Source organism: Apus apus, chromosome 16 (assembly GCF_020740795.1).
Source record: "Apus apus isolate bApuApu2 chromosome 16, bApuApu2.pri.cur, whole genome shotgun sequence".
Lineage (NCBI taxonomy): Eukaryota > Metazoa > Chordata > Aves > Apodiformes > Apodidae > Apus > Apus apus.
The window spans coordinates 3,374,355-3,398,418 of NC_067297.1; the positions used below are offsets into that span (position 1 = coordinate 3,374,355).

The following is a 24,064-nucleotide window of genomic DNA, read 5'->3' on the forward strand; positions in this document are numbered from 1 at the left end:
CACCAGCACGGGGGGGTTGTGCAGCTCTGTGCCCCCCACAGCCCCCAGCCCCTCCCCCCCCCCCCCGAGGGGCACATCCTGCTGCCTCCTCTGGGACAACATCCTCGGCCGTGCATGTGATGAGCTCGTCCGGTCTCAGAGGGGTCACCTCAAACAGGGGCGGGGGGGGGGGGGGGGGTTGCAGCACCCAGGGGGGGCTGTCAAGACACCCGCGGGCACCGGGATGGGGAGGGTGGGGGCAAAAAGCGGGGATGGTGGGGAGGCTTTCCCTCCCCGCGGCAGCCACGTGTAAAAAGTGGCGCTGTCGCTTTAAGAGCGGAGGGTGGCGGCCCCTTTAAGACGCGGGGGGGGGGATCAGCTGCCCGCGCACAGCAGCGGGGCCGCGCAGCCACGGTGGGTCGGCGGGGCGGGTGGGGTCCCCCCGGCACCCCCGAGCATCCCCCCGGTACCCCCTTCCCCGGCACCTCCCACCCACCCACCCCAGGGTCCCCATCCCCATCGGGGTCTTCCACGTCCTCTCCTCGGCTTATCGGGGGAGGGGGGTATCCCTGGGGGTCCTGCGTTGGGGGGGGGGGGAATCTGTGCTGCCACCCCCCCCACGCGATATCCCCCTTTTCCCCTCGTCCCGCCGGCGCTGGGAGCGGCCCCGGGAGCCGAGCTCTTCCCCCGGCGCGGAGCGTGTTTTCTCTGCTCTTTCCTCGTTATTTTTATTCTTAGTTTTATTTGGCATTATTTATTTTTAACTCTTCTTCCAACCCCCAACCCCGCGCCCCTCTCCTCCACCCTGCCCGGGGAGTTGCGGGATGGGGGTCCCGGCTCTGTCCCTACTCCCCCTCCCCGGGGGTCACCGCCAGCCGTAGGTGCCCCCCCCCCACCCCGCTATGGGGCAGGGTGCTACGGGGCAGGGTACCATGGGGTCGTCCGGGCCCCTCGGCCTGGCCGGGGCGCTGGCAGGGGACATGGGGGTGACCCCGCTGCTGTTGGACCTGGGGCGCACGGTGCCCCCCGGGGGGGATGCTCTGAGGCACGGCCGGGGCCTGGACGTGAGTGTGGGGGCTGCGGTGGGGTTTGGGGGAGGGGGGGGGGCAGTGGGAGGGATGCGGAGAGGGAGGGAGGGGAGGGGTGGGAAGGTGGGGTCCCGTCTCTGCTCCCCCCCCCCCCCCCCCCCCCCCCGCGGGGATCTCACCAGGATTTCCTCCGCTGCTGGTTTTCTCCTCCGAAAACCTCCCTGCTTGCCAGGCTGGCGCTTTCCCACGGCCGGGGCTGGGTGTGTGGGGGGGTCTTGTGCTTCTGGAGATGGCGACAAGGACTGGGACACGGGTTTGCCCCCCCGCTGGCCCTGGCACGGCCATTGACCCCCACGCATATAGTACAGATGGGGAAACTGAGGCAGGGTTACAGTGAGCAGCCCAGCAGAGGGGCACGGTCACCCGGGGCAGCCCTCCCTGGGGGGGAGGGTGGGTGGGGGGGTGGGATCTGGGGTGCCTTGGCTGAGGACCCCCCCCCGGCTCTGCCCCGCAGTGCTGGGAGGTTCGGAACCGCAACAGCTCCGACTGGTGCCACTTCATCCGGAGCAACCCCGACTGCCGGCTGGAGGGCGGGTTCCTCGACTACCTCCAGGGGGTCTTCTGTGTCTTCCCCCCCCCGGCTGCTCCCCTTGGCCGTCACCCTCTACGTAAGGACAGGAAGTTTGGGGGTGGGGGAGGATATTCCCGGGGGACGCTCGGGGCTGGAGACCCCACCGACCCCTCTCTCCACCATCCCGCAGGCTCTCTGGCTCCTCTACCTGTTCATCATCCTCGGTGTGACAGCAGAGAAGTTGTGAGTAGCCCCCCTGGGGAGGTTCCCTGGGGTGAGCTGGGGGGGTGGCCCCCGTGGTCCCCCCCCCCGAGCAGCCCCGTCACCCCCTCCCCACCTCCTTTCTCTGCCCTTCCCAGCTTCTGCCCCAACTTATCGGCCATCTCCACCAACCTGAAGCTGTCCCACAACGTGGCAGTATCCTTGGAGGGTCACGGGGAGGGGTGGGAGGGAACCTCAGCTGGGGAAGGGGGGGCGTGTAGGGATGGTGCAAGGGGAGGTGGCCGTGACAAGGGTCACTTGGTGTCCCTTTGGCACTGTGCCATCGGGCACTGGCTGTGGCAGGGTGAGCTGGAGGGGGTGGTTGGGACGAGCTGGCACCAGGAGGGGGTCCTGGGGTGGCTGGAGTGGGCAGGCTCCCCCTGCCCCCCCCCTGGGGAGGAGGGCCACCAGGTCTTTTCCTTGACGTCCCCCTCTCCATGGTGTCACCTTCCTGGCCTTTGGCAACGGGGCACCAGATGTCTTCAGTGCTGTGGTGGCCTTCTCTGACCCCCGGACCGCCGGGCTGGCTGTTGGGGCTGTCTTTGGTAAGGAGACCCCCACACACACACTGGGGGGGGAGGAGGGGGCAACAGGTGTGTGGGGACACTGTGGGGCAACGGGATGTTCCTCCCTGAGAAGGACTCATTGCACTGGCAGGTGCTGGTGTGTTTGTCACCACGGTGGTGGCCGGGGGCATCGCCCTGGTCAAGCCCTTCACAGCTGCCTCCAGACCCTTCCTCAGGGATGTCATCTTCTACATGGTGGCCGTCTTCCTCACCTTCATGGTCCTCTACTTCGGCAGGATCACGCTGGGAGAGGCTCTGGGTGAGGGGCACAGGGGGAGGGATGGGGCTGGAGGGGGTTGGTGGGAGCAGCCTGGGGTGCCATAACTCCCCCCCCTTTGGTGTCACCACCCCAGGTTACCTGGGCCTCTATGTCTTCTACGTCTTGGCCGTGGTGCTCTGCACCTGGATCCACCGGCGGCAGAGGCAGGAAGGCCTGGCCCCCCCCAGGCCCTGGGAGCCAGGTAAGGGCCACCTAGCTGTGTTCATGGGACCCCCAGTATCCTGGGGTCTCCCTCCACCAACCCCCTCCTCTCCTCTTCCTCCCCAGAGATGCCAACAGATGCTGAGGAGCAGGAGTCGTTGGGCACAAACAGTGGGGACTATGGTATGTCATTCTCGGGGGGGGCTCAGGGATGGCTCTGCTGTCTCCTTGGGGGTCCCAGGGACCACGTGTGGCTGAGCCCATGGGGTGGCCGTGGCTGGGTGCTGCCCTGGGGGCAGGGGGAGCTCCCTGGGGAGAGGTGCAGGTGACCACAGCCCCACGTTGGAAGGACCAGCGGGGGGGGGGGGACCTCAGAGCCCCCCCCCACCCTGCTCAGCCACCAAGACCCCTCACAGGTGAGGAGTACCGGCCCCTGCTGCCCTCCCAGGAGACCTCCCTGCGCATCCTCACCAGGTCCCTCAGCCCCTTGGACTACCAGAGGTGGAGGAGGAAGCCCTGGTACTGGCGGCTCTTCAAGGTCTTCAAGGTGAGTCGTGGGGGGAAACACGAGCTTTTCCCCCCCACCCCCTGCCAACCAGGCATCCCCCTCCCTGCCAGCCCCTGGGGCTGTCTCACCCCTGGGCTTTGCAACAGGGACACGGGGAGCTGGGTTGGGGGACAGGTCATGGGGCACCTCCTGGGGTGTCCCATCTTGGGGGGGGTCCCTGCTCACACCCGCTCCCTCCAGGTGCCAGTGGAGCTGGTGCTGCTGCTCACTGTCCCTGTCGTGGACCCTGACAAGGATGACCTGAACTGGAAGAGACCCCTCAACTGCCTGCACATCCTCACCAGCCCCTTGCTCTGTGTCCTCACCCTGAAGTCGGGCAGCTGTAAGAGCCTTGGACACCCAGGAGGGGATTGAGATGGGGATCAGGGGAGCCCTTTGGAGCTGTCACCCCATCCTGGAGGAGCAGGACAGGCCAACCAAGAGCCAAGCTGGGGGGGCAGGGCTTGCAGCTGGATGGCTCCATCCTCCCCCCAGGGCTGGGGTTTGGGATCCTCAGCATCCCAGTTTTGGGGGAAAAAATGGGACAGGCCCAGGCTATCTGGGGAAACTGAGGCATCGAGGGGAGCAGTGCCAGGTGGGCTTAGGGTGGAGGTGGCGTTAGGGGACAGGGCTTTACCTCATACCTGGTGAGATCCTGCCCCAGCTCTGGTGCCTGCAGAGCTGCTCTGATGTTCCCTTTCTCCACCACGTGCAGACGGGCTATACCAGATCCAGGGCATCTTCCCAGTCTGGGCACTGGTCACACTGGTTGGCTCTGTCCTGGCCATCATCATCTTCCTCACCACAAGCAACGAGGAGCCACCCAAGTACCACTGTGTAAGGTGTCCCCAAGCCCTGAACACCCACCTGGGACCAGCCTACCCTGCTCTGGACCGGGCTGAGGATCCTGGGGGCAGAGCAGGAACTCCTTCCCAGTCTCCCAACGTCCCCAGGAGGGACGTGGCAGGCTGGAGGTGTTCAGGGATGCACCCAGGGACCAACCTGTCCCTCTTCCTGGCAGGTATTTGCCTTCCTGGGGTTTCTAGCCAGCGCCATGTGGATCAATGCTGCAGCCACCGAGCTGGTGAACATCCTCCGGACCCTGGGGGTCATCTTCCAGCTGAGCAACACCGTGCTGGGCTTGACACTGCTGGCCTGGGGCAACAGCATCGGTGGTGAGGGCTCTGCTGTGCCCCAGTGCCACGCCAGGGCCACCACCCACCTGCCTGGCACCCTCCAAAGTCTCCCCTTCTCCCCCTGCAGACACTTTCTCCGACCTCACCATGGCCCGGCAGGGCTACCCCCGCATGGCCTTCTCTGCCTGCTTCGGGGGCATCATCTTCAGTATCCTTTGGGCTGCCAGGGGTGGTACTTGGGGCAGGGGCTGCCTCACTTTCCCTGCCTGCGGTCCAGGGAGAGGGCCCCGCTCTTGGGGGACTGCTGGGAAGGAGCAGGATGGGGTCCAGAGTCCCTGGGATGTGGGTGACATCCCTGGTGCCCACGCAGCATGTGGAGGGACTGGGGTGGTATTGGGGAGCTGCAGGGATGGAGCCAGCAGCACCCCCCTGTCCCCACTGCTGGCCCAGCCCCAGCAGGGTTGGGGTTTGGGCCAGAGCCTGGTGGATTTGGGATCTACCAAAGGGAAGGGAGGGAAAAAGAGGGCTGTGCCCCTCGCCAGCAGGCTTTAGGTGGTCCCCAAATCCCCCTCCTTGGGTTCTCCAGGCTGTGCTCACCACAAACAGGCCATGCTTTGACCAAGCCAATAAGCCACGGGGTGCAGGGAGGAGGAAGGGGGCTGGTGCTGTCCCCTCCTGGGGGCAGGAGGGACATGGCTGGCTCAGTTGCTCCCCTGAGGTCCCCTGTGCTGCATCTGCATCCTGAACGTGCCCCAGACATCCTGGTCGGCGTGGGACTCGGCTGCCTGCTGCAGATGACCAGCAGCCAGCTGGTGGTGAAGGTAAGGACACGGTGGCACAGGTCAGGCTGGCAGCAGGACCCTGGTGTCACCTCCACATCACTCCACATCTCCCTGGCAGCTGGAACCTGACCCTGACAACCTCCTGGTCTGGATCCTGGCCGGAGCCCTGGGGCTGAGCTTGGTCTTCTCCTTCGTGTCGGTGCCAGCACAGTGCTTCCAGCTGGGCAAGGCCTATGGCATCTGCCTCATCCTCTACTACCTGGCCTTCCTCTGCCTGGCCCTGCTCACGGAGTTCAGGGTGATCCATCTCTCTGCCATCTGACCAGCCCCACTGCCTCAGGAGATGCACGTCCAGCCCTGGCTTGTCCCTCTGCCTCCCTGCTGGATCAGGGCCTCGCTGTCCCCTCTCCCTGTCCCTGCCAGGGGGACAAGGGCACCTTGACCCTTGCCACATGCTGGAGGCATCACGTGCCAGCCCAGCCCTTGGCTGCTGGGGGGGTGGTTTGGTTGGTTGTGCTTCGGGAAAGGACAAGGAGCTGTTAGTCATTAGCTGCCTCCTCTCCCCGCTCCGTTTAATCCTGTTTAACTCACTGAGCAGGGAGGAGGTTAAGACCTCAGCTTCCTCCTGTCCTGGTGGCTGGGGCAGAGGGGAGGGCAGCTCCAGCCCAAGGTCACAACAGGAGAGGTTTTTACCTCTTCAACCACTTCACTTTCCCCTCCCTGCCTCCATCCCAGCTGCTCCAGGACAGGGCTGAAGTGGTCACACTACTGAGCACGAGTTTCTCACGGCAGAGGACACAACACCTCCACCCTGGGGGTTTGAAACAGCAGCCCAGGCAAAGCCAGATGGGGTTAAGGTGAGACAAAGCTCCAGGGCAGTGCCTGGTTTTAACCCAAGCAAAGCTGGAGGAAAAGACAAAAAACCCCAACGAACCAAGGGAAGTGCATTTCCCCTCCTTTTTTTTTTTAAGCTGTTTTTCCAGGTGGGTTTCAGAGCCTGCTTTTCTCCTCCTCAGGGGTACAGAGCTGTAGGAAAGGACCAGGAGGTTTCCCACACACAGTGTGAACCTCTGGCAGGAGACTAGGTTTAGGCTAAAAAAAAAATAAATAGAATAATTTTTAAAAATGGCAATAAAAGACCCCAACACAAACCCCACCTTGACTTGTGTTTGCTGCCAAGGGTGTTTTCTCCTCCTCTGGCCCCAGCAGGGTGGCTCTGGGCTTGCTTGGAGGAGGAGAGGGAGCACCCTGTGCTGAGCCAGCAGCAGTGGGAGGCGAGCAGAGGGGCCTGACCCCCCCTGGCTGTTGACCCCAGGGGTTGGGGGAAGTGGTTTGCTCAGGGTTCCCCAGCAGCTGGGTTCCCAGCAGGAATCACAGGGGCCTGACTCAGCCCTTCTGGTTGGGAACTGCAGCGTCAGGGCTGGGCCAGCACGGGCATGATTCAGCTCCCTGGGGCCATGGGGCAAGCCCTGGGTCCCCAGGGAAGTGGAGAGGGTGAGCTGGTGCTCCCGGGGCAGAGCCTGCAGGAACCAGGCTGGAGAGCAAACGGCTGTTAGGGATGGACAAACCTGTTTCTGCTGAGCAAGGGGCTGTTTTGCAAGAAGCACAACGGCCTGACCTGGTTCCTGCTCCCTTCTCGGGGCACCAACAGCTTCCTGGGCTCAGAGAATTTCTCCTTTTTCTAACCAGAGAGAGGCTAAAGCTCCCTGTGCCTGCAGCTCTGGGCTCTGCCCTGAATCTGCACAGTCATTTGACAGGCAGCTGCCAGAATTATCTGGGGAGACAAGACACTTCCTTACACCCAGCAGGGTTAAAGCAATCAAAACCACAGCCAACGTACTCACACAGAGCTGCTACAGGGTCAAAAAAACACTTCCTTCTAACCTCAAACATTGCATGGGGTAGCTTGAAAAAAAACAGAAATTTAAAAGCATTAACTTAACACGTAGGGAAAAATGTGGCAGGGGGGAGGGCAGATGGGAAGCTGGGGTTTTGCAATGTCCAGAGCAAGAATTCTGAGCAGGGCACACATAGAAAATCTGAAGGGGGAGGTGGGCACTGCTTCTCTACAGACCTTGTGGAAATGCTTCAGCTGTGGCCAAGCCCTGCCTCTGGAATAACACTGGAAGCAGGAAAGGAAGCTGCTGCCTTTACAAAGCCCAGGATGCTTTTTATTAGTGTGCTTGAAAACAAAACACAAACAGAACAAACAACCTAGAGAACGTTTTACAGACTTGTCCATAAAATTGTTTGATAAACAAAATGCCAGCATACAAAATCCTGCAGTGCTTCCTCCCTTGCTCCCTACAAAATGATTGTCTCTCTTCTTAAGTCTGTGTGTCAGGTGGGGGGGGAGAGGAGGAGGATAAATACAAGGGGATGCCCCGTACTCCAAACTTTGTTTCCTTCCAAAGTCATCTGGAAGAAGTAAACTTCTGCAACCTTCCTTGGTTTACAAAAATAAGTAAGACAGTGTGAACATGGGGGGGGGCAGATCAACACCTCAGGAGCCATGGAAGCAGCACCTGAGCCCTGCACCCCAGCCCAAGCATTCCAGTCTCTGTGACAGGAGGGCCCCATTATTGCATGTTAAGCAGGTTGGTGCCCCCCTTGATACAGCTGAAAGCTGCAGCTCCTTTCACACCTAGAAAACACCCCAAAAAAAGTCACTGACAGCCCTGCAAGGAGCAATAGGCCATGGGGGAACGTGGAGTTTAAACACAGCCACATTTTTTTCCCCCTCTAACCTTCAAAATGCTCATTCATCCTGCCCACGACTTAAAACTGAATAAACATCATCTCTTCCAGCCCCAGGACTAATCTGGATGAATCTCCCAGGCTGCAGCTCCATGCAGAGCCACTGCAGGAGCAACAACCACACTGCTCATTAATTTGTGGTCGAATTTATGGTTTGGAAAACAGCCCTTTAAGGTCCTTCACGGTTAGAGCTCAGAAGGAGTTTCACACCTGCAGTACCCTGAAAGGAAACAAAGAGTAGCCCTGAGGCAGCCAGGGAATTTGGCAGGAGCAGAGGCTGGTGTGTTTGCTGCTCCGAAAGCTGCTCATCCACTCTTTCCATCCCAGCAGGCTCTCTAAGGAGAGATTTTCAGCAGCAGCTCTGTCTTGTCTACTTCTGAAAGTCTCATCCATCCAGGAAAATCCCCTGAGCTGCCCCAGGTAGGATCAGTCCTTTCCCACTGTCCTTGTGTCATGTAGTGAGGCTACCAAGGCAAAACCAGGTATGTGGGACAGAGGGAATGGGCACACAGGTCTCCCACTGCCTGATCTAGCTGGAGAAAAGAGAAGGCCTCTCCAGCAAGCTCTGCTCTTAGTCTGAACCTGAGAGAAGATCCAACAGCAAGAGGTGAGGGGAGCCTCCCAGCTGGCTGGTACTTCTAGCCCTCAGCACCTTCTGTGCTGACAGGGGGGAAAAAAGGGGACTTACAGAGACAGGTTCTCATCACGTTGTGGGCAATGAAACACATGCAATGGCACAACCTACCCTGATGAGAGAATACACGTGGCAGAGCTGGGAAGGGATCCCTTTTCCCCTTCCTTTCCATCCCCCAGCTACCAGGTCTAGCAGCCTCCCTGGCAGCTGCAGAAAAGTGGATGGGTGAGAAGAATCATCATCTTCCGCGTCCCTCCTGCATCCAAAGTTCAGGGGAACAGTAAAGCTCTTCAGTGGATCCTCTTTAAGATCTGACTCAGCATTTGCCAGCCTGAGGAAGATACCTGCACAGGTGTGAGCAAGGGAGAGCCACATTGTGCACTGGGACTCACCTGTCTGAACAAACTGCCCTGGTTAAGGACTAACCAGCAGCACTGTTTGATGCCCATAAGCTCTCCTTAACTCAGAGCCAGGCAGAAATAAGTGATACTTGGAGCTGCAAAACCTTCTATTTCTTCTTCCTAGTCCTCTGTCTGAGCTAAGGACAGAGATTTGACATTTTCAGAGCAGGTGGCAGAGGTCAACAGCCACTGTCACCCTGCAGAGTCTCCCTCTCACTGAAGGGGGACAGGAGCTTTGGAGTTTACAGAGACAATCCCAGTCCCAACGTTGGACAGCAGAGACACAGGTCATCTCCTCAGACTCCTGTCCCACCTATGATCTAATGATGATGAGATGCTGGCCCTTAGTTCTGTCTCCAGCTGCCACAGAACTGCTCAGGAATAGCTAAAGTCCATAATTAGAGCTGGATCTACTGCAGGGAGTGCATCTGGGTGTGCCAAAAAGGAGGGGAAAGGCAGACTGCTCTTCCAAAAGTGCTGAAATTTCACACCACCTCCCTTTTCTTTGCATAAGGGAGGTGGGGAAGAAACAAAAACTCACTCCCTGATCTTTTCTTCCGAGGTGAATGGTACCCTTTAAGCAAGAGAGATCTTCAAAAAGGGGAAAAGTTTTCATACCAAGCAGGTGGCTTCAGCACATTTCCTGCTGCTAATGGATGACACCTCCCTTTCCCCAGGGTCTGTTAGTGGTGAGACAAAGAGCAGGCTTCAGCCTGGGAAGGGGTTCCCAGGAAGGTCTCCGTGCAGAGCACGGGCATCATGCTCAGCCTGTTTGTAGCAGCCCTACCCAGTCCCCTGGGCCTCTGGGTTGTCAGCAATTCACTGCCTAGGGGAGAAGGTTTAAACCCTAAAGCTGAACAGTGCACTGATCTCTACACACGCCATCCCAAGACGCAGCTGGGAAGTTATACTCTAGGTTATTGCATAGAAGGTTTGGCTGTGTTAGCTGGGCCTAAATGACAGTCTGGGAGCGCTGTCGGAGGCTCAGGGGCTTCAGAGAGCTGTTGGAAGCAGCTGCAGGCTCTTGCAATGGTGTCTGGGCTTCCTCTTTTCTGGAATGCTCCTCATACCATTCCTACAGGGGGAGATCAAACACATCAAGGTCAGGCCGTGCCCCACGCCGGCCTCGCAGCCCCCCAGCAGGACCCTTGGGCTGCTCTGCCCCTGGGAAGGGGGCACATCTGCTCAGGGACAGAGGGGCTCTTCCCAAAGCCCTGGATGGATCCTAACCTCCTGGAACAACCTGGCTGGATGCAGCACTGCAGTGATGGATGCATGGAGAACTTGCCACTGGTGGTCCAAGCAAGAAGTAGCAGCTGTGGCTCAGCCCCAGTTGGCTGAACTGGACCAACCTGGGCAAGGATGTCCCTCCTGAATGTCTAGGACTCTAGTGCTGATGTCCCCATCATCTTTGGGATTTGCAGTGTTGCTCCCAATCCTGGGCAGCACCCACAACATATTACATCCCTGAATCAGAGACCAAGCAGAACAGAGAAGGAGCTTTTCTGCAGGTTCCCACCCAGCTCCGTGGAAAGTAACAAGATTATTTTTGTTAGGGGGACTGAAGGTTCATCCCCAAACTAAGCTGACCAAGGGACAAAGGAGAGATTCAAGAGCTACAAGATTAATTCTTGCAGTACTAATCACTATGTTAGCCCACCACCTTCATGGTGAAGGTCTGTCAGGCACTACAGTGACCAAATCCATGGCATTAAGCTCCTGAGCATGCAGGGCACTAGCAGGAATGCCCTAAACAATCCAGGGAATCAGCTGATGACATGTTTCCCATCTGAGGGAAAGCCAGGCAGAACTGCTCACACCAAGGAGCACTCAGCCTGGGAGAACACTTGGTTCCTGTGTCACACAGACACACCCAAACTCAAACACAACCACATTCCACTGGCTTAAGGAATCAGTGTTCTGGAATGCACCAGGCACGTGCTCAGAGCCCAGCAAACACCTGGTGAGGCCAGGTGAGCTGAGCCCAGCTGGAGTCCCTACAAACACCCTGAGTGTGACTCAGCTGACACACACTTGCACAGCCAAGCACCTGCACCCACCCAGGAGGCTCCTGTGGCTTCAGAAGAGCAAGGGCAGCTCCATCTCATCCACACTTCATCTGCTGCCCACCCTCCTCACAGAGCTGACAGCTGCCTGGGTCTTGGAGGAAGGCAGCTTCCAGTCTTTAAGAGGATGGTTTGTTGTTCTAGGCAGTATTCTGCCCTCCACAGAGACTTGCTGGTATTTCCAGCTCAGGCCCACATACCTGGATCTCCTCCTCATACATCTTCATACTCAAATCACTCTTGGTCCTTGATCTGCGTCCCAGAAACACTGTTGACATTTGCTAAAGAGTTGGGGGAAGGAGGAGGAAAAAAACAACAAATAAAGACACTGATCAGTCACTGAGCAGCTCACAGGATCAGTCCTGTGAACTTCAGGCAGCCTTCCTGCTGACACTGATGAACTTGGGCTATCCTGGGCTATACTGTCCCAGGAGGAAGGCATTAGGTGCACATCACCCAAACTAATGCAGGCTGAGACAAATCACCCGGAGTAGATCCCCAAGGACTACAGAGGGAGCTGCAGTTTGGATGGATGTGTCTGTCAGTGGTGCTTCATTTAGCCAGATGAAATGAAACACCAGTCCCTGGAACAAGGCTCACACCCAGGTTTCCAAATCAGTTCTCATCTAAGAAAAAATTCAGGTCCCACTTCTCTAGAGCACATCATTTACTCCACGGGCCTGGAGTTCTCAAATCCTGTCAGCAGAGCTGAAGTCTGAGTTACTCTCTGACCACGTGAGTTACTAAAACAGATTGAGAATCAAGAGAAACCTCAGGTCTGGCATCACCACACTGTGCTTCACTGTAAGGCTGAGGACAGCACCCTCCTTTGGTTTATTGTCTTGAAAGCTGCTTCTGGTCAGTACCCTCATTGCTATTCTGAATTTTGTGTAACAGGAGCTCAGCCTTTGCCCACCAAGCCAACCAAAACAAATAAAGGTCGTCTGAGAGACTCTACAGCCTGCACTTTGTAGTGGTGATACAAGAATATAATGGCTATTATTAAAACAACCACTTAAGCTCTTCCCAGATGCATGAGGCAAGAGTTCTGAGACACGAGCAGTTACCCAGGTCAGCTCATTTTTCCAATTATCCATCCTGTTTTAGAATGGAAATGTAAGCAATGCCATGGAGAAAGGAAGCCTGGTGTTTGGAATCAATACCATCAGATTGCTGCATCATGTTTCAGGACTGTCCAAGCCTAAGGGTACGATGGCACAGAGAGAGGTGGAAGAATTACAAGACAGTGGCTTCCTTAGAGAAAAAATAAACTACTTTTTTTCCACTCAGCAGAGGGTCAGGACAGCTGAAAGTGACGTTTGCAGCAACAGCAACAAGTCTTTGTCAGACTGCAGGGGAAATTCAGCTGCTACTTTTCATAGAATCATGGAGTGGTTTGGGTTGCAAGAGACCTTCAAGATCATCTCGTTCCAACCCCCTGCATGGGCAGGGACACCTCCCACCCACCCAGGTTGCTCCAAGCCCCATCCAACCTGCCCTTCAACACTGCCAGGGATGGGGCAGCCACAGCTTCCCTGGGCAACCTGGGCCAGGGTCTCACCACCCTCACACTAAAGAACTCCTTCCTAGTCACTACCCTAATTCTCCCCTCTTGCAGTTTTTAATCCATTCCCCCCTGTCCTCTCACTACAAACCCTTGTCAAAAGCCCCTCCCCAGCTTCCCTGTGGGCCCCAGAGCAGCAAAACTTTGTGGCGACGCTGCAGAGTCCCTCCAGCAGCTCAGCCCTCAACGCTACAAAGACATGTGCAACTTCTCTTTTAAGACAGCAAAAAGAGGCACTTGTGGCCCTGGCACACCTCCCTCCTCTGAAGCTGAGAACTTCCAGCTTAGGGTTTCCTCTCACCCCATATTTGTCCATCTGCAGCACGATCTTCTGCAGCTGAGACGTGTCGACGGCAGCCGAGCTCCGCTTGTAGAGCTCAATGATGCCAACGACTTCCTCCTTGGAGATCTCCTTCTCCAGCACAATGCCATTGTCTTCTGGAGAGGAAAGAAAAACAAGTTTCCAAGATGATCATTGATCCATCAGCCACTGTGATAATCCTGGAAGGAAAAGCCTAACGGCACACAGGACCAAAGCAGATGTCAAGCACAGTCTGTACCTCCTGTTGTTGCTAGAGTGTGCATGTCCTTGTCTCCCAACAAGGCAGGGAAGAAGTTAAGAAGCATCTAAGATTATTAAATCATCAGGCTCCTCAGTATCTTAAAAAAAAACCAAAAAAAAACCCTTGTAGCTTTTTGTAAATTAACTAGCAGAGCAAATAATCCACACAGGAATTGCTGCCTTTTGACCTTCAGCTGCCTAACACGGCTTGGAAGTTCAGTGCTATAAAAAGATCTTCCACTGCACCCTCCAAACTGGGTGCAGGAGGGATCACCAGGAAAAGTGTGTCTGTAACTAACCACTCCTGGCTCCTACAGGCCTACACCACACCAATGTGACCTTCTGGCAGCTAAGAAAGATGAGGGGCTGATGAAAGCTACAGCCCTGGCTGGGGCCTTCATCACGTTTCTGCAGGGAGGATTCTCTGGTATGAAAGGTGAGAGTGCAGGAGCTCCATCTCCTTCCTGCAAAAATGGGTAAAGAATTATTTAGATGAGTCTGCACAGAGAATGACCAGAAAACTCTGGGTGTAGATGACCTGAAGGGGTAGCAGGAAAGGGCTGTAAGAGATTAATGTGTTTACGACACCTAAATGAGCAGGTTGTGAAGTCACACGTGGTTTTAGACACTCAGCTCAGGAGGCAAAGGACAGTGAGTAAAACTGGTGGCTCCCAGGGGTGAGGGGACAGGAAGGCATGTCCAAGACCAGCATGTAGTCACCAGTCTAAGTCCAACTGGAAGATGTGGAAAGCAGCTGTTGTCCTCCATGTCATGGAGTGCTGGCAAACCACTTGGGTCTGGCATTTTGGTGCCTGGATGCTGGACTTGGAGACACATGTTGGTGCCACTGAGCATGTTAGCGAGGAAGGGAAATTGGTTTGCAAAGGACAATCACCTTCCCTCCCCGAAAGGTCTCTCATTGAGCTTTGCTACATGGTTGCTGTACTTCCTATCTTTGGTTGAAATGGCTCAAGTAATTGAAGTTCATTATGTGTGTGTGCACATACATGTAAAAAAACCAACCACACAGACACACACAGAGGTTTTGGGAAGCACTGGGGGAGAGGTGAGGGGCAGAGCAGAAAGGCTGGATAGAAATATCACACCAAAGCACAAGAATAAGCTTAGGAAGTCAGGCTGAGAAAAACAAATCTGGACTTTGCTGGCCAGTCCCATTCTCTCTTAGAGACACGAGACACCAGGGAGAGAAGACACAACCAGCCCTTAGTTCTGACCTTCTGAATCCTGGTTCTTCCGAGTGTAGTTCATCCGGAAGACAAAAGCATCCAGAATAAAAGCCACAATGATTGTCATCACCACCTGGAAGAGGACATGAAGAGATCAGGAGGCTGCTGCTGGGGCATTCTTCCAGTTCACCAGGTCATCTGGTCTGTGGCTCCAGCTCCATGCCCCTCAGCTCCTCCGTGGCAGAGGGGATGCCCACGTTGCACATCTACCTGTGGGCGAGCTGCTCCCAGGCAAACACAGCAGGGACACACCAGAACTCATGTGCTGCCCCAGTCCTCACCCCAGGCCCAGATTTGTGCAGCATCAGCTTTGTCAATGCCCATAAATTCAGCTTTCTGTGAGTGATGTGAACTCACACCTCTTTCTGGAAGATGTTGGTGTAGAAGAGCAAAGTCGTCCTTATTTAGGGAGGGAAACTCCCTTTGGAACACAGTAAAATCTGTCTCCCCTCCCCATCCCCACTATTTGACACACGAAGCGTGTCCAGAAACCTACCATGGTCACAATGTAGAAGATCATGAAGTAAAGACGGCTCCAGTGAGTGGTTTGGGATGTCACCCCTTCCTAAAGAGGAAAGGAAAGAAGTCAGTAGTGCACAGAAGAAGGGAGAGTCTGCTTTCAACTGCCTGCCAACAGAAAAAGCAGCATGAACACCATCTCTCACCCATGGCTCCACAGTTAGCTCCAGGGACTGCCTGCCCAATATCCCAACTAGTCCTTGCAGCTCATCTCCAAGCTAAAATGAGCAGTTCCTCCATACAAGCACACAGAACAGCTGAAGCTCGTGGCTGTAAGAGCCATTGCTCTTACAGCTGCATTGCTGCAAGGAGAACACAGCCTGGACAGCAGGGTGACAAGCTGGAATGCAGAGTGACTTCTTCTGTCCTGATTGTGACACCTGGCCTGAAGGCTGGTGAAGATGCACAAGAAGACGTGTCCAGCAGCACGCCAGGGGTGAAATCCCACCCAACCATCAGGACCAAAAGAAGCCTGGCAACAGCAACTGACAACTTGGGCCCATCTCCAGTCACCAGGAGAAGAAAGCAGTGGTGGTGTGGAAGATGTAGCTCAACTGGCAAAGAGTCCATGGTGTCCCTACACCCAAGGGAGCTGAGGTGTACTTACCATGATGATGTACCAGTCATTGACGACTGTCAGCTCAAACAGTGTCACTGTGCACGAGGGGAGAAAAAAAACCACTTAGACCCATAGCACCAGGAGCATGGCTTAATCTGCATTTCTTAAAACAACGTGAAACAGATCTGATTCTTCCCAGCAGAGAGCATGGAGACCTCTGAAATCTCCAGGAGATAAGCACCTCTGCTCACACATGAAGAAGAATCACGGAGAGCAATCAACACATTCAAATTATTCTTCATCAGGTGGTTTAAAGAAATGTATTAGCATCACTGTGGGTTTTGGAGAGGGGCAGTGACTTAAAGCCCTCCTCAAACGCCTGGGGAAGTCTGAACAGATCTGCTGGCTTCACATGGGCTTTGAAGAGATGTCTGTGTACCTTGCAAACCAGTCATGACACAACGAGTCAGCTGGAGCTCTCCAGATACAAAGAGGATGCCAACAGTTTGAGGTGCGTTAGAAGGACTCTGGCTTCCATGAGCCTCACAGCCCTGCCAGCCAGCTCTGCAGGAACACGGATGGACTAGGGAATAGTCTTTGCTCTGGACAAAACTGCCCTTACCAAAGCTGTTCAGAATGTTGTCAAAGTTGTTGAGATAGTAATAACCTTCTTCCACAACCGTCTTGTTGCCAACCGTGTGATTCAGGAAGCGGTAGGAATCTGCGACCGTGCTTGTGCTGCTCAGGGAAAGCAGGACAGAGACAAGGACAATCTCAAGGTGTTATAAATGCCAAAACCACTTAGAAGAGGGTGAGCAGGGTGGTAGTTTCTGCCTCTTGAGCAAAACTTGCATTCTTCTTTGAAAGAAAACCTCCCTCCTTCACAGCTCAGCACAAGCCCAGGGAGCACACGGAGTGTGTCTAATAATTCAGGAAATATTACATCAGGGAAACTAAGTGTTTGAGTTAGACTCCTTGGCTCACACCAAAAGCTTGGCATTTCCAAATTTAAGTTCCACTTAAGATAAAAAAGGGCACAGAACAGCTCAGCTTCCAAGACCAAGTGAATTTATCTTGGTACCAAGTGAAGCCTAAATATCTAACATGTCTGGCCAAGCAACTCGGACATCACCAAGATAAGAACTTCAACTTGACTCTAGAGCAGATGCTACAAGAGTTTCCAGCCATGGTAACATGAAGAAGTCCTCTCAGTGCAGCAATCTGAGGCAAGTTACAGAGCTCCATAAAACCAGCCAACCTCTCCCTTTCCAAATGCAACTCAAAAGCCATTTCATCCCATCTCACCTAAAAGAAATGAAGAGTCCTCCTAGATTTTCACAGCATGTTGCCTCAGCTGCAAAACCCCATTCAGACCCATCCTCTGGCCCCTTCTCCACAGGGAGATGGAGCTGCCAGAGCTCCCTGTTACTGGCTGTGCACCAAAGCCACTGCAGAGGGGGGTGGATTTGTGGTACTTACTTGCAGCAGTTTGGGTAGACCACGCCAGCAAAGAACTCCATGCCAACGATGGCAAAGCAATAGTAGAAGATCAGCAGGGTTAAACCCAGGCTGGAGGCAAAAACAGAAAGAGTACTGTGCTACTGAAGAGTTGCTAGGGCAGGGAAACACAAAAGTGACAGGCTGGTTGCTCTGGAAGCAGTTTCCCGTGGATGGGAAGCAGCCCTGAAAACCCCAGACCACCCTCCCTGCCCCTGCAGTCCATTGCCAACTCTCACTCAAGAAGTCCTTGGACAAGGAGCTTGCAACTCACTGAGGAGAAAAACTAAAGAGCAGGCTGGATTGCCTCCCAGTCTGCCATTTTCTGGTGAACAAATGTCTCTCCACAGTTTCTTTCATGAAGAACAACAGACACTGTTTCTGCCCTCTCCATGTCCTTGGGTGCAGGGACTGTGCCAAGGACAGGGCTCTCCAGCTGACATGCTCTGCTCAGACCTCCCTCAGGGGAACAAGGTCTGAGGATGCCCCACTCAAACACCAAGCTCCTTCTGCCCCACCATTTCACAATAAAGCTCTCGAGTGGCTGCACTAAGGACAGGGAAACATCAGAGCCTGAGGATATTCATGCCAGTGTTTCTCCCAAATGGGCTTCTCCCCTCTCACCAAAAGCTGAGGTGGGGGAGAAAAATTGAACAAGCATTGACTGTTTTCCTTCTAACAGAAAAGCAGGAGGAGGCCCAGGGTGCTGGAGTGTTGCTTCTCACACAGTGCTCCAAGAAATGGGAAGATTAACAGCACACTGAAGAATCAGTAACAGTCTATTGACAGATCAGAGCATGAACACCTTGAGAGGGTATCCTGACCCCAGCCCAAGACTCCAAACCTTGACTCCCCTCTCCCCACCATCACCAAAGAGAAGTCAGTACCTTGCCATCCTGGGGAACAACTCAAACATAGTGTCCAGGACGTTTCTGTAACGTTTCTTCAACTTAAATAGCCTGAAAGGAGGAGCCAGTAGTTAACTACACACTGCAACTTCCCTGCTGTTGGGGTTGGAAATAGTGCAAGAGAGTATCTCAGTCCTCTGTAGCTCCCAGGGCAACGAACAGGAAGGTTTCCTGACACCAAAATCACTTGCTCACCATGTCCTGCTGTCCCATCTGAATGTTTATGACACATCCAACTCAGTGTTTACAGGACTGAGGAACCTCAAGGAAAAGTCTGGTCTCTTTTTATGCAGCATGATGCATGAACAGCTATTTCAAACCAAATAAAATCAGAAGAACTTCAACTAGTCCTATGGACAGGGTCAGGATTCATGACTCTCTTCCTCAGACACAAGCTTGCCTGCATTTCCCCCATGACCCAGGAAAAATGGATGAAAGGAAACTACATTGTGCCTGCTAATTTAAGCTTTGGCAACTCAATCAGCCTTTGCAGAGAAACACAGCTGCCAAACACAGGCTTTGGCAGGGGAGCAACAGAGAAAACATCTTTTTTTTTTTTTCTTCCTTCCCCCTCGAGTGTCATAAAACGTTCTCTAAATCCTCACTGAAGAGCTCAGTGACGTGAGCTTGTTTTTAACAAAACAACATTTTGCTTCACATGCCTTCCCCCTGTGGCTCTCCGAGTGTTCTGCAAAGGTGAATGTACCCCAGAGCAGCCTCGAAATGAGAGGGTTAATCAGAGCCATCTGACTGAGCTGCAGAGAGGTTACAGGTCACCGTGTGAGACACAGTTAGGGCAGGGTTGTACTTCACCCCAGAAAGCAGCATCCTTTGAAAACTGTAATTTCTGGTAATTCAATGGAAATTATTAAACTGGCTCACCCTGACAGAAGAGCTTTTCTCTGAGCAGCATCAGACAATTTAGAGGAGGTGTAAGGACCCCACGAAGGCAGACACAGGATAATCTGCCCCTGGTAAATCCCTTGATCTCTATTAGAGATCAGCTTAAGCTCCAAAGCCCAGGGTTTCATATCCCAGCCCAAGTTTTTGTTATCATTCATTTTGATAACTCTGGCTAATCTCCTTACCCCACACAATTCCTGTTTGCCATGGTCACCTACCCACAGAGCAATCCTTGGCCTCTCCTGCTGAGGAACTTGGTCCCCAACTGGATTGATGGAAAACAAGCCTGGCTGTTTTCTTCCCCACCTGCCCTCTGTGACCCCCCCCCAGCCCTCCTGTCTCACCTCAGCAGCTGGAGGGGCCGCAGGACCACGATGAAGTAAAAGGGCTCCATGTTGAATGCCAGTGCCATGAGCCCCAGAAATGCAAACAGGGTGACTGAGAAGTCAAATCTGGAAAGAAAAACATAAAGTAAGAGCAATGATTTATCACTAGAGCTTCAGCAGAGAAGAGGTCCTTGGTGCTTCTCCAGCCCAACAGGATACACAAGGGCAGAAGAATTCTAATAGACTGCTGATGGCCTTGTCTACAGGCCTAAAAACTCATCTCAAAGTCAGGCTTTATAAGCCAACAACTTTCACCACCTCTCTCTCAAAAACATCAGTGGGCACTTACAGATTCCAGCCTGAGGACAGGTACTCAACAGGCCCCAGCCCAGTGGTCTTCAGGAGCAGCTCCACGCCGTAGACTGTGAAACCAGAGGACAGCACGGTCAGCAAAGAAGCAGCAGCACAAGGAGGGCTAATGCAAAGGCTTGCCCTCAGTGCTGCTGTAAGAACAGAACTTCTGAACATATAGAGGCTGCAGACCCATCCTCCTTAGTCTCAGTGAGATGCCAGAGAGACATTTTCCCTCCAAATCAACACATTTCCCTGTGTTCGTGGCGGCTTCTCTCCAGAGCAGCCCACAACCCACTTTGTTGGGTAACACACAATCAATGTTGAGGCACAAGCTCCCATAGGAAAGGCCAGGAAGTGGTGTAGGGAATTCAGTCCTGCCTGTTTGTCTCCTTCTATCTCAGTGGAACAAATCCACATCCCATCATCTGGCCTCGACCTGCAGGGGAAGATCCTTCCAAAGAAAACCACCCACTCTCACCTTGTGGGCCTGTAGGTTTGTCCTGGTTTGAGCCAGGATGAAGCCAATTTCCCTGAAAGAACCATGGTCATCGTGGTGATCCCCTGTTTGTCACACAGAAATCTTGCTTTCTGGGTTCCAAGGACAGAGGGGGGAGTGAAGCAGAGAGCTGGCTGACAATATCCTTGTGGAAAGAAGAGTTGAGGAATGTCTCTGCCTCCAAACTTTTATAACAAGTGTTTTGAAGACTAATGGCCAGGGAATCATAGAATCATAGAATCTTAGGGGTTGGAAGGGACCTCGAAAGATCATCTAGTCCAACCCCCCCTGCTAGAGCAGGGAAGCACTAGGACTAGTCAGCAGTCACAGAAGAGGTTAGCAATCTCTCCTAGATTCTTCCAAGAACCTCCTGCTGCAGTTTTCCACACTATTTTGATTCCATGGAGCTAGACTTTGCTTCCCCTTGAGCAAAAGACACTGGCAGGAGAAGGGAAGTGAATTCACATCACGGAAGAACAGGGAACCAGCACGTGAAGATACATGGGCTGAAAAGGAAGACTGAGGTGCATGTTGATGGAGGGGATGATGTGCAATCAGGAAACTCAGCTTGTCAACCAGATCCTCTAGTCCTTTCAGTCTCCTCCTCAGCATGTCCCTGCACTCTGCCCTCCCACAGGACTGTCCTGCTTTGTGTGGCAGAGAGCCAGCTCACAGCTGTCACCAGACCAGAGCTGCTCATGCCTCCTGGAACAGCCAGCACAGAACAACGTGAGCAGCTCCTCACAGAGCCAACACCAGCCCTGGAGGAGCTTCTCCCCTTGCACACTGTGCCTGACAAACGAGGCTGTCCTGCTCTCAGGGCTGAAGCCAGCTCCAAGAGTAATGCAGCAGCTTCTGCAGAGTGGCACCAGAGACAAGAGGCTCCCCAGAGGGCAGGGCCATGCAATGGTGCAGCACTGCTCACGTGGGGCTGTGTGAGTGCTGCCCATCCCTGCCAGGCACAGCATTGCTCTAGATGGACTCTGTATTAACTTCAGACTGAATCATCTTCTGGGATTAGAGCTGCCTGTTAATCCTTCCAGCTCCTTATGAAATGAGACAGCTCTGTTGGGAAGCATCAGCTTACTTGTGAGGAAGACTATGTAGCTCCACGGGACATTTCTGGAGAAGAAATTCCCTCCTGCAAGATACAAGAAGAACTTCTTCTAGCTTTACCATTTTTCAGTCTCCCAGCATCACAGCCAAGAAGCAAGCTGTGGTGCTTCCTACCTTGCAGCATGAAGGTTTCAACAAGAATCCAAATTCCATTCACAGCCACCACAGTATCTGAAAAACAAAGTAGAAACCCATAGCAAAACCACGCCTGGACCAAAGGACTTCCATTGCCTAGACTGACAAAGAGTACAATACAGGACAAGTGGCAGGGTCACCATTTCCAATCCAAAGAACAAATTGAACTCTTAACTTGGGAGAGTCTTCTACCCTGACTTTTCCCAAACCTTTAACAGTTTCTTTCTCTTCAGAAGGAAACAAAGCTAAAAATCTATGGTTTGAATCACACTCCATTGTTTTTATTCACACATATCTTACCTTCTGCCATGCTACCACCTGCATGTTTCAGCTTCCTCCTGGTTCTGGAGCAAGATCTCAAGAACCACTGGGTCCTCACAGTGCAGGACAAGGCCCTGCTGACTTGGATCTACCACTGCTCCCCAGTATCCTGATCCTGAGAACTGAAGGTGCAGTTTTCACTCAGATCTCCTCACCCCACCCTCTTGAGTTTAGCATCACAATTGACAAAGAACTTCTCCAACATTCAAACCTCCAAACTACTGGGTAGGAACAGATCATTTAGAACACAGCAAGCAGCACCACGAGCAAGCACTCCTTCTCTAGAAGAGCACAGAAGCAGCCTCACAGACAGTACAGCCAACCAATCCCTCCAGCAAGGAGGATGCTTGCACCTTCTCAAGTGCAAACAGAAGGTGGCAAGGCAGTTCCTTACCCAGCATCCTTCAGCTGCGAGACAAGAACCTCAAGGCCTGTGAAGGCTGATCACCAACCTACCCAGCTAACCCCTACAGAGCCAGACCCACAGGTATGTGATGAAGCAGTGACCCAGGAGCCTCTCCAGAAGACAGCAAGAGCCAAGAACCCAGGCTGCAGCACTGGTTGGTACAAGTGTGCAGTTCCCTCTCACTCTGCCAAAGCTCCAAGATGTGTCCAGCTCAGACCAAAGACACAGGAGCCAAGCAGAGACAGCTCCTCACTGCTACTTACACATGGTGTACTGGAACGCACGGGACTTCACAAGGATGTTGATGCCTGCAGGAAGGAAAGTATGACACACCAACTGTTGCCATCCTCCATACCTTACAGAATTCTCCACCTTCTCCTTAGAGACATTTTTTCACACTAATCCTCAGCACAGAAGCTAAAGAGATTAGCAGATTATTAACTTTTACTTCTTGGCACCAAGTTTCAAAATCCCCTCTAGAATTTTCGCAGCAATGAAGTTACTACAGTTAACCCCCAAGATGACTTGTTTCCCCCCTATGTATTAATTCTGTGGTGTGGACAGAGGTAAATGCAGCTGCTGAAGCACTGTCTATGTTTGGACCAACAGATGTGCTGTCAAGGAGGGCTGAGGGCATGAGCAGAGATCTGCAGGACTCCCATGGCAGCTGCATGTTTGGATCAAGATGGTCTCAACTGTTCCCCACTAGCACACAACACTGAAAAAGAACTGCAGGTGACTTCTAGATGATCTTTAAGGTCCCTTTCAACCCAAACCACTCTATGATTCTAAGAAGTCTCTTATTTTAAGGAAGCCAGGGTTTGGGTCAGAGCACAGGGAATATTTACATGACAGAAATCTTCCTTGGAGACTCTGAATACAAGGCTCTGGCCTTGGAGGCTTTGAACAGGAGACCTTCTCTTAGCTGTTTACCAGATGTAAGAGAATGTCTCTTCAGAGGGCCCTGTCTTTGTAAAGAAATGCTTTTCCTGGTAGCTGAACACATGCTGTCCTGAAAACACAGGCTGTTACCTTTAAAAATAAGGAATGCTGTCCGGGGAAGGTCATCAAACCAGTGCTCACGATTCCGTTTTGCCTGGAAGCAAAACAGCCACAATCAGAAATGCTCCCTTCCAAAAATCTGCAGTGATGGTGAACACCTCATCCCCATCATCTGCTTCTTTGGGATTGCTTTTGCTTCTTCCCCACCTTCTCTTCAACCACTGGCCTCTCTTGCTACCCCCCCCCAGACACACACTTTCCCTCTTCTCCACCCAATAAACACTTACCTTCCATTTCAAGCCAACAACTTCATAGAAATTGTAAAAATCCTTCAGACTGAAAAACAGAAAGAAGGATCTGATCAGAGCCTTGGAGTTGATTAGATCCTTAACTGTCCTTGTCAGGCACCATCAGCAGAGAGTCCCTGGAAGTGGTTAACTCCTTATTAGGACTGCAACCACAGTTGATAGAACTCAACAGTGACCTCTCCAGTCTGACTGAAGGGGACTGACAATAGCCAGGACCTTCTGTAGTGCTGAAGCCCTCAGAGGAACCTCCAACTCTGCTGAACTCCAGAATTTTACCACTGAGAGGAAAAACTTCAGACTTAGATAGCAAAGTCCAAGGGACAGAGATTGTTCTGCCCTTCATGAAGTAGTCTTGGACTGTCTTAATTACTTGCACAGTCCTTTTCTAACATCTTTGCACATTTTCTTTTCAAGGTAATAATGAAATTTGACAAAGGACATGAAAGCAAAGGAACTCATAAAACATGAGTGCCTGTCTAGGTGCTTGGGGTCAGGCCTCTAACAGCTTCTAGGTGTCTGAAAGTGAAGATGCTGAACTTCTCAGACTCTTACTGGTGTCACTAAGTGCCTAAACTTAAGAACTCAGTCTTTGTCCCTATGCCATTTTCAATATTTCTCTGTGGCCTTTGACTTTAAGGAGAAGCATCAGCACTAGTTTCATGGGAGACTCACTCTGAGCCTGTCTGTGGCCA

The 24,064-nt window shown here is 53.4% G+C and overlaps 2 protein-coding genes across 4 annotated transcripts in view; one reads left to right on the top strand and one right to left on the bottom strand.

Annotated features, from left to right (window-relative positions):
• Positions 1-363: 363 nt before the first annotated feature.
• Positions 364-6,442, top strand: SLC8B1 (solute carrier family 8 member B1). The gene is given in 16 exon segments (XM_051633620.1): positions 364-1,043; positions 1,522-1,638; positions 1,640-1,675; positions 1,769-1,821; positions 1,938-1,995; positions 2,279-2,384; positions 2,497-2,664; positions 2,759-2,866; positions 2,953-3,009; positions 3,243-3,373; positions 3,575-3,716; positions 4,089-4,210; positions 4,395-4,548; positions 4,637-4,717; positions 5,266-5,330; positions 5,410-6,442. Coding segments are annotated over 16 exon segments (1,764 nt in total). The 5' UTR covers positions 364-881; the 3' UTR covers positions 5,614-6,442.
• A 994-nt stretch (positions 6,443-7,436) lies between these two features.
• Positions 7,437-24,064, bottom strand: part of TPCN1 (two pore segment channel 1) — a 47,760-nt gene continuing 31,132 nt past the window's right edge. For all 3 annotated transcript variants that reach the window (XM_051633615.1, XM_051633617.1, XM_051633616.1), the window contains 16 exons: positions 23,352-23,400; positions 23,095-23,158; positions 22,326-22,370; positions 21,315-21,371; positions 21,172-21,225; positions 19,584-19,656; positions 19,253-19,360; positions 17,985-18,056; positions 17,080-17,169; positions 16,223-16,338; positions 15,649-15,695; positions 15,019-15,087; positions 14,511-14,595; positions 13,015-13,151; positions 11,350-11,430; positions 7,437-10,158 (listed from right to left, as the gene is read on the bottom strand). In XM_051633615.1, coding sequence (XP_051489575.1) covers positions 10,036-10,158; positions 11,350-11,430; positions 13,015-13,151; positions 14,511-14,595; positions 15,019-15,087; positions 15,649-15,695; positions 16,223-16,338; positions 17,080-17,169; positions 17,985-18,056; positions 19,253-19,360; positions 19,584-19,656; positions 21,172-21,225; positions 21,315-21,371; positions 22,326-22,370; positions 23,095-23,158; positions 23,352-23,400 — 1,270 coding nt within the window. In that variant the 3' untranslated portion in view covers positions 7,437-10,035. The remainder of the gene's footprint in view (positions 10,159-11,349; positions 11,431-13,014; positions 13,152-14,510; positions 14,596-15,018; positions 15,088-15,648; positions 15,696-16,222; positions 16,339-17,079; positions 17,170-17,984; positions 18,057-19,252; positions 19,361-19,583; positions 19,657-21,171; positions 21,226-21,314; positions 21,372-22,325; positions 22,371-23,094; positions 23,159-23,351; positions 23,401-24,064) is intronic.